Genomic DNA, 9848 nt, shown 5'->3' on the forward strand with positions numbered 1-9848 from the left:
ATATACTGCAGTACTGTGACTATAGACTGCAGTACTGTGACTATAGACTGCAGTACTGTGATCATATACTGCAGTACTGTGACTATAGACTGCAGTACTGTGATCATAGACTGCAGTACTGTGACCATATACTGCAGTACTGTAATCATATACTGCAGTACTGTGACTATAGACTGCAGTACTGTGACTATAGACTGCAGTACTGTGATCATAGACTGCAGTACTGTGACCATATACTGCAGTACTGTGATCATAGACTGCAGTACTGTGACTATAGACTGCAGTACTGTGACCATATACTGCAGTACTGTGATCATATACTGCAGTACTGTGACTATAGACTGCAGTACTGTGACTATAGACTGCAGTACTGTGACTATAGGCAGTACTGTGACTATAGACTACAGTACTGTGACTATAGACTACAGTACTGTGACTATATACTACAGTACTGTGACTATAGACTACAGTACTGTGACTATAGACTGCAGTTCTGTGACTATAGACTGCAGTACTGTGACTATAGGCAGTACTGTGACTATAGACTACAGTACTGTGATCATATACTGCAGTACTGTGATCATATATTGCAGTACTGTGACTATAGACTGCAGTACTGTGACTATAGACTGCAGTACTGTGACTATAGACTACAATACTGTGACTATAGACTGCAGTACTGTGACTATAGACTGCAGTACTGTGACTATAGACTACAGTACTGTGACTATAGACTGCAGTACTGTGATCATATACTGCAGTACTGTGACCATAGACTGCAGTACTGTGACTATAGACTGCAGTACTGTGACCATAGACTGCAGTACTGTGACTATAGACTGCAGTACTGTGACTATAGACTGCAGTACTGTGACTAGACTGCAGTACTGTGATCATATACTGCAGTACTGTGATCATATACTGCAGTACTGTGACCATAGACTGCAGTAATGTGACTATAGACTGCAGCACTGTGACTATAGACTACAGTACTGTGACTATAGACTGCAGTACTGTGACTATAGACTGCAGTACTGTGACTATAGACTGCAGTACTGTGATCATAGACTGCAGTACTGTGACTATAGACTGCAGCACTGTGACTATAGACTACAGTACTGTGATCATAGACTGCAGTACTGTGACTATAGACTGCAGTACTGTGACTATAGACTGCAGTACTGTGACTATAGACTGCAGTACTGTGATCATAGACTGCAGTACTGTGACTATAGACTGCAGTACTGTGACTATAGACTGCAGTACTGTGACTATAGACTACAGTACTGTGACTATATACTGCAGTACTGTGACCATAGACTGCAGTACTGTGACTATAGACTGCAGCACTGTGACTATAGACTACAGTACTGTGACTATAGACTGCAGTACTGTGACTATAGACTGCAGTACTGTGACTATAGACTGCAGTACTGTGACTATAGACTGCAGTACTGTGACTATAGACTGCAGCACTGTGACTATAGACTACAGTACTGTGATCATAGACTGCAGTACTGTGACTATAGACTGCAGTACTGTGACTATAGACTGCAGTACTGTGACTATAGACTGCAGTACTGTGATCATAGACTGCAGTACTGTGACTATAGACTGCAGTACTGTGACTATAGACTGCAGTACTGTGACTATAGACTACAGTACTGTGACTATATACTGCAGTACTGTGACCATAGACTGCAGTACTGTGACTATAGACTGCAGCACTGTGACTATAGACTACAGTACTGTGACTATAGACTGCAGTACTGTGACTATAGACTGCAGTACTGTGACTATAGACTGCAGTACTGTGACTATAGACTGCAGTACTGTGACTATCTGAATCTGCAAAACCAGAACTTTCTACTGTTCAGATTTTGTTTGGATTAAACATTGTTTGTTTTATTTTTTAGAGGTAACGGTACAGTAAGTGGATTTGTCAGGCAGGCTGTACCCACTGTTTCCACACTTTATGCTAAGCTAAGCTAAGCTAAGCAGCTTCTGGCTGTAGCTTCATATTTAGGGAACAGATATAACAGGAGTATCAATCTTCTCAACTAAGTCTCTGCAAGAAAGCAAATAAGGATATTTCCCAAAACTATTCCTTTAATTGAAATTTTCCCCACGGATTACATGCATCTATTTTGGTTGCATGAATCATTAATGAAACCCTCATTAAATGTTCATAGAAAAGGTAATGCATCAGAGCCAAGCTGAGTTAAGATTAAGTAGAGATGTTGGAGAAATATCACTACGACTGTTTGACTGCAGTTACTTTTATCTTGCATGTTCTTTCTTTCTACATTCTGCAGCGACTGTCTAAACTTTTACACATTTTCTTCAAATGTTGCTCATCTGACAAATAAAATCAAGAGAAGTCTTCTCCGTGTGGCTACATGTGCTGCAGGGACGGATGATGGAGGACAAACAGTCATCGATACGGCCGCAGCAAGAAGACACATTAGACTGACGGCCTCCATCATCTACATTTGTGTCGCTGACATCACACACTCCTTCACTGTCACAACAAGGAGAGTCACTTACTGTTATGCACTTTATCTGTTTGTCCACACGAAAGCAAGGAAAGCAGAGCAGAGAGGAAACACTTAGACAAGGGCAGACGTTTCAAATGTTGCAGACTCATGCACGCAGATATGAGCTGAAGATGTTGACGGCAGATTTATTCATTTACTTGATTATAAACAACGTTGACATTTTAATGACTCGTCTCAAGGATTTGTCTTCCTCTCGGTGTTCTGACTCAGACACAATGGCTTCCCGGATCAATTTACATCTTTCCCCTCTGAGTCTCCTTCTGCATCCTTCCATCCCTCCATCTTCCTCCTCTATATTCTGCTCACTTCTTCACCTTCCCTGTCCTCCTTCATCCATCTCTTTCTGCTCAGCTCTCACAGTCTCTCATTTACATCCTCTCCCTCTCTTCTTCTCATCTACTCTCTCCCTCTCTCTGCCACACCCAGAGGAGAAGGTCACTGGCTGAAGGTCGAGCTAAACCCGACTCCTCCTCTCCTCCTCTGGGACCCTCACGGCTGATCCTGCTGACCTTTGAACTCAACCTCCGGGGCCAGAGGCCATTCTAAACCTGATTGTGTGCTTAAGTGTATTTGTGTTTGTGCTTATGTGAATGTGTTCAAATGATTTCTCTCCTTTTCTTTGTACGATCTATCCGCAGACTGTTTTAAACAAAGACCAGAGCAAACAGACAAATGAAGACAAGAAAAGGACATTCAAGAAGAAGAAACACAAAATACTTTCAGGGCGAAATGATCATTTACTCGCTGATGCTTGAAAGTGAATATCTCGTAAATGAAATTAAATCTTTGCATACTTTTAAAAGCAGGCAGTACTTTCAAACTGCACTCAGCTGCACGATGTATTTCTCAGAAACAAAGCGAGACACAAAAAGCGTTTTCCTCATGAACTGGACAGTTCTGAGACTTTGGGCTATTTTGCTTCCATAACATGTTTTCTTACAGACAAGTGGAAAGAAAACATCCAAAATACACATTTAGGTGTTTTTCTTTAAATAACTTTCGTGTCTGTAGATTTCTCCTAAATTCACCTAAAATGAGCATTAAATGCCTCATTTTCATATTTAAACATAACATGTCAGAAAACTGTCCTGATGTATTCGTTACATTTTTTAAACCTTTTTACCTCTTCATTAAATCATTAAAACTGTGGACCCTAACACAAACCTGTATAACATTGAGGATGTTGTTAAAAGAAAGATTTGAAACTCAAACACAGAATGATTATTGTTTGTTGTTTATTGACGGTGTACTCACAGTCATCGGGGATGACGATGGCTCCCTGAGCGAGCGGAGGCATGGAGGAGAGGAAGGACAGAGGGAGGAGGAGGATCAGGGGGAGGGCGGGGCAGCACAGCCCCCTATAGCCCGTCCACCGACGCTGTGACACACACATCTCTCAATGTCCCATGAAAAGTGACGCAAGACACCCACACACTCATCAACACATAAAAGAAAACACACACACACTCCCACCGTATGCACCCAACCAGACACACACACTTCAGGGACCTCCAAGACCCTCTGGAGAGTGGAGAAGAGTAAACAACTGTTTTAAGTTGGTGTGTGTGTGTGTGTGTGTGTGTGTGTGTGTGTGTGTGTGTGTGTGTGTGTGTGTGTGTGTTGCTTTCACAGTCCTAAGTGAGGCTCTGAATAAGACGATCTGCCTCTCAGGTCCACAATCTCCCGCTGCCGACTGTGGAGAGAAGAAGAAGAAGGAGGACGAGGAGGAGACGGAGGATTGACCCCGAGAACAAAGGAGGGAAGAGGGGGGGGCACACAGAGGGAAGAAAGAAAAAACATCATTAATTTCATCAAACATAAATCATCCCAGAACAAGACAAATATTAATTTACTCCAAGGGGGGAAATTTGACTTAATGTTGACCTACAAATTAAAAATTCACAATGAACTCCCAGAGCGTGCGAGTGTGTGTGGTGTGTACAAACTCATTTTAATATTTAAAAAACTGTGGAATCCAAATATTTCTCTAATTTCAGACAATAGTGTGTGTGTGTGTGTGTGTGTGTGTGTGTGCGTGTGTGTGTGTGTGTGTGTGTGAGTCAAAGACGAAGGCATGAGGTCATCGTGATAAAGACAGAAGATCCGATCAAAGCAGCAGGAAACATCTTCTGCACTAATGACATTACAAAGAGAGATTGTGTGTGTGTGTGTGTTTCTGCCACATCGACTGCATTTCCATTCATCTAAACATCTTCTCTTTTGTCCCTGGCTGCTGACTGAACACTGACCCGTGACAGCAGGAGTGTCGGGGGTGTGTGTGTGGGGGGGTGAAAGCAGACACAGATGGATCAGGCTTTCCCCCTTTGTTCCTTCATATCGCCGCCTCGCCATGCAGGCCGAAGCCCCTCTGCTCCAAGTTTGGTCATTTTCTTGTTTTAACTTGAAGTGAGGGATCACACGCTCCTCCGCGGGTTGATCGTAAAGCTTAAAGTGAAATCCTTTTTAAAATCCGCTCTGCACTTTTAAAAACTCGCAGTCGTTCTAAAAATAACTGAGTGGCACCACGAAAGCCCTGAAATCAGGCCGCAGCTCCATGTATGGGAATACTTTCATGAAACAAAACAAGACTGGAAGGAATTCAAGGACATCTAAAGAAAAACAAGCAAAGACACCGAAACTGTGTTTCTCTCCTCTCGATGGAGTTTTCTAAACACCTCGAATTTCCCCGAGAAATTAGGGTTATTTATAAATCACACTCGAGCAGGGAAACATGATGCGTGGATTATGCAACACTTCCTCCAGCATGTTTAGGCAACAACCAAAGTGACTTTACTTTCATTAAGGTGAGAAGAGATGTGGTCTTGGGTAAATAGTGAATAAGTCACTTGAAGCACGACATGTTTACTTTGTTTGGTTAAAGCAGAACAACATTGTGACCACAAGATAAATCTATAATATATCGGCTGTAATTATCTTATTGCTTATGAGTTCAAGCTTTATGTTCATAAGAAGCAGAATGAGTTCATTCTGTTTTCAGAAGTTAAATAGTTAAAGTTATGGAAAGATCATTAAACATTAATGAAGTAAACATCTCCTGCTTCAAGTCTTTTGTCTCTTTCTCGAACATTAACCAAGTGTTAATAACTAGAACGTGCAGCGAGAAGATGTATAACTCCTGAAGCTTATGAAAAGAGTTCACTGACACAGCAGGATTCACTGGAGGCTTAAACAAGAACAGATAGCAAGAGCAGAGGAGGTTACAGGAGGTGTCATAACTGATCAATCTCTGAATGTAGCAGAGTCACACACACACACACACACACACACACACACACCACACACACACACACACACGGGGTGAGGGGAAAGAAGTGACAGCTGGCTAATGTAGACCCCCTCCTACATCTAATAATTACGCAACCTGTCCCAAGCACACATCTCTCTCACTCTCTCTCACACACACTCACACACGCACACTCACACACACACACACACACACACACACACACACACACACACACACACACACACACACACACACACACACACACACACGTCCCCTGTTCCAGCTCCTATTGTCAGATCTTCACCCATCTAATCTGCTGTTGTTGTCAATTATGACTTTTGACTCACACAGACACACACACACACACACACACACACAGACACACACACAGAGGCAGACACAGACACACACACACACAGACACACACACACACACACACACACACACACACAGCTTCATGGTCACTTAAACACACACACACACACACACACTGACACACACACTGTCACACACGTCTGCCCCCGCTGTTACCTGCCAGGCTTATTTACAAAATAAATGATCCAAGCAGAGCAGTGGGACGTAAAGAATGAGTGTGTGTGAGTGTGTGTGTGTGTGTGTGTGGGGCATTAATAAGGGTAAGATAACGACCAGTGGTAGGGGTTCCCCACATGTAATGAGAGCAGACAGAAAGTGTAACAGACGTGAGACAAAATAAATGATGTCTGATGAAAATGTCCCAGCATGCTCCAGCTCCAGTAATAATACCCGCCTCTCACTGCGGTGACAGTTTCCACACCGACTCTGCTTCTAATTCATGTGGATTTCCTTTAATTTAAATATTCATGGGCCTCCTACTGTGGCGCTGAGTTAAGGGGAGGGGGAGGGCCGCGGCTCATTAATGAATTAAGTCTTAATCTGAAGACGCATGATGACACAGAGTCAGACGTAGAGTGTGTCTGAGGCTGCAGCTCAAAGACACTTGACCTCTGCTGACAGAGTCCTCTCATTTCACTGAGCACAATGACGTCTAACACACACACTGTTCACTCTTCAGCGTCCATCGCACGTTACGGCCTCTTCAATTCAATCAGACAAGGAGCCATTAGAGAGGAGGAGAGTCCATTTAGGGTTTGCAGACGAGAGATGAGCAGGAGGAAAGTTCAAATCCAGTTTGTGCTGTTTGGAGCATCTTCCACATCCTTAGTGGGGGGGTTCGATATTTAACAACACTGCATGTTTATCCCACATGTTCTGTTGGAACATTTCCTCCTTGTTTGGGGTCCCATGTGAAGACTGAAACGCTGTATGTCTACACAACCATAATAATTGTAGAGATGATTCAATGAGTCGATCAGCAGAAAGTTAATTAGCAACAATGGATAAATTATTAAAGTTCTTCTCTGGTTCCAGCTTCTCAAATGTAAATCAGCTTTTTTAAATGTAGAAATGTATTATTTTAGGTTTTGGACTCAGAGTTTCTAGAGCAGTGTCACATGTTCATGTTTTCGGACTACTATCGTCATTAAAGTTGCATCAACTGATCATCATGAAGTAAATGTTGATTGCACAACGTAACGGCTGTAGAACAATGACACTATCTGCGTTTAGACTGCAAGCCTCGCTTTCACTAAGCATTTCTCGCCATCGGGAACGATCTCTCGGGAAAGTGAAGACTCCATTTATCCCACACAGCCGTGGTGCGGCGTTGCCAACTCTTTTCCGTTGAAAGTATTTAGCAGCACTAGCTCCAAAAGTCTGCAGATGACGTCGGACGCTCATTTGCATAAAGCTTAGTGTTCGGGTGCAGCGGGGGAGAGAACCTGTGCTGTTGGCACAAAAAGCCGTCCACTGCGATTACTCAGAGCAGCTTTGGGAATTAATTACAATATAATATATTTTAATATATTTCTGGCTTCTCCCCTGATGGTCTGAATGAGTTGTTAAGTTTGTTGCGAGTGGTAGCGGTGCGGTTGTCTTTCCGAACAACGATGATACCTCCCAGAAACACTAGTGGGGGAGAGTTGTTTGGACTCATTAGAGAGGTCACAGCCTGCGGGCACTCATATCTCCGTTCTGTACCGTTTAACACTAAACATACTGTACCAATGTACTCTCTGTCACTCGACCCCCCCCTCCACAGTCCTGAGCCGTCCCACAGAACCTGAGGGGCTTTAGGGGGCGGGCAGGTGGACCAGCCAGTCCACGGGGAGGCCTGAGGGGAGGGGGGGAGGCAAAGAGGGTGCAGGTGGGACAGTCTATTGGGAGGCCTGAAGTGGGGAGGGGAATCAGGGGGGTGGGGATCACAGAGGGAGGGAGGGGGGGGGGCAGGTGGACGGATAGTGCGCGACAGAGCGAAAAATTAATTCATTGATAGATTCCGATCTAGAGGAAAGAATTGGGAAGTGTGGATGGAGAGATTAAGCAAAGGCAAGAAGGACGGAGGGGATACTTCCCCATCGGTGCACACACACACACTCGCGCACACACACACACACACACACACACACACACACCACACACGAAGACGAGGAAAGAAAGAGCTATTCCCTGTTTGTCCCTCCCAGTTGGCTGTGTGACCTAAATTCACCTAAATTCATTATTCATTACATACCTCACATTTACTACTCTACACACACACACACACCACACACACACACACACACACACACACACACACACACTACAGCCTGGAGCAAAGAGCAGGGTGACCAACCTATAGGTGATTTCATCGTGTGTGTGTGTGCGTGTGTTTGTGTGTGTGGTGTGTGTGTGTGTGTGTGTGTGGAGTAGTAAATGTGAGATATGTGTGTGTGTCAGTCTGTAGATCACACTGCTGATGTCCTTCACATCAGGCCTCATGAATATGTAATACAAATGTCATTTTAATAAAGCACCACTGAGTTAAACATGTGTGTGCGTGTGCATGTGTGTGCGTGTGCGTGTGTGTGCGTGTGCGTGCGTGTGCGTGTGCATTTTGTGTGTGTGTGCAATCCTTATATCTTAATACATAACAGAGTAACCTTGTCTGGATTGTGTTGATGTCGACCTAATGAAATGTTTTCCATACACAACGTATCTGCAAACTGTTCACTGACATATTGTATTTGTTGTCCCACAATTGAATCACACGTTTAATGTTTCTATGGTTACGTTCAGACACTGAAGCGCTTGGTTACGATTGGAGGAATATCAGTAAAAGCTCTGGACACTTTTACTGTATTGCTTTAAACCAAAACCAGGACTTTTCCTTAACCTTCGCACTGTTGTTGTCCACCATCGACCCTGAACACCTCTTTATGACCACAAAAGGGTCAAATTGGCAAACAAATGTGTTTATAAGTGAAATTTCTACGAGACGGGGTTGGTGTGGGTTTATTTCTCTGAACTCAACATCTCTCTGCAGTATGTTTCCCCCGATCAGGGTCGTGCTGTTTGTCACTGGATCTTACATTTCCCATAATGCAACTCGACAGCGTCTTCTTTAGACTTCCTCTGCCTGATAAATTAGGGTTGGGCGATAAGGCCAAAATCTTCTCTCCCGATAAAGGTAATTCTATCATCTATAACGACTTATATCACCATACAGCATGTCTACAAAGACCACAGGGTAAAGCCTCTTTAGTGAATTAAAAACAGAAACATTGAAACTGAGAAACAAGAACTGATTTCTGACCTTCCTGAAAGAGACTCTTTTTTATAACCAATGAACAGTTTGTTGGGACGGAGACACGTGAAGTTCACTTCTTTACGTCTTTCTCTTCCTTCCCTTTGGACGCTCACTGCAGCCGAATGTATCATCGACCAAATATGAGATTTCAAACTGTTCAGTTCACGGCATTCAGTCTCGAGACAAGTGTGTTTCTGGTAACTGACACTTTTCCTGCTTTATGACACTGACAGAGTCATGCCTCTGATGTCATCATCATGTCGCCATCACCTCCACACACACACACTCACACACACAGTCACGTGTCTGTGTTAAGCTGCCTTTGTGTCCGTGTCTAACTAGACTGAGTCCCCTGTGGAAGACGGTAGATGAATAG

At 43.6% G+C, this 9848-nt stretch overlaps 1 protein-coding gene across 4 annotated transcripts in view; it reads right to left on the reverse strand.

Moving 5' to 3' along the window:
- The window catches only part of LOC115004815 (neural cell adhesion molecule L1.1-like), a 29648-nt gene extending 25395 nt beyond the window's left edge, over positions 1-4253 (reverse strand). The window contains exons 1-2 of one of the 4 annotated variants that reach the window (XM_029426509.1): positions 3813-4253; positions 2548-2562 (exon numbers count right to left, since the gene is read on the reverse strand). In XM_029426509.1, coding sequence (XP_029282369.1) covers positions 2548-2562; positions 3813-3951 — 154 coding nt within the window. In that variant the 5' untranslated portion in view covers positions 3952-4253. The remainder of the gene's footprint in view (positions 1-2547; positions 2563-3812) is intronic. The other 3 variants (XM_029426510.1, XM_029426511.1, XM_029426512.1) reach the window with 3 other exon arrangements.
- Between the last annotated feature and the right edge of the window lie 5595 nt (positions 4254-9848).

Source organism: Cottoperca gobio, unplaced genomic scaffold (genome assembly GCF_900634415.1).
Source record: "Cottoperca gobio unplaced genomic scaffold, fCotGob3.1 fCotGob3_192arrow_ctg1, whole genome shotgun sequence".
Lineage (NCBI taxonomy): Eukaryota > Metazoa > Chordata > Actinopteri > Perciformes > Bovichtidae > Cottoperca > Cottoperca gobio.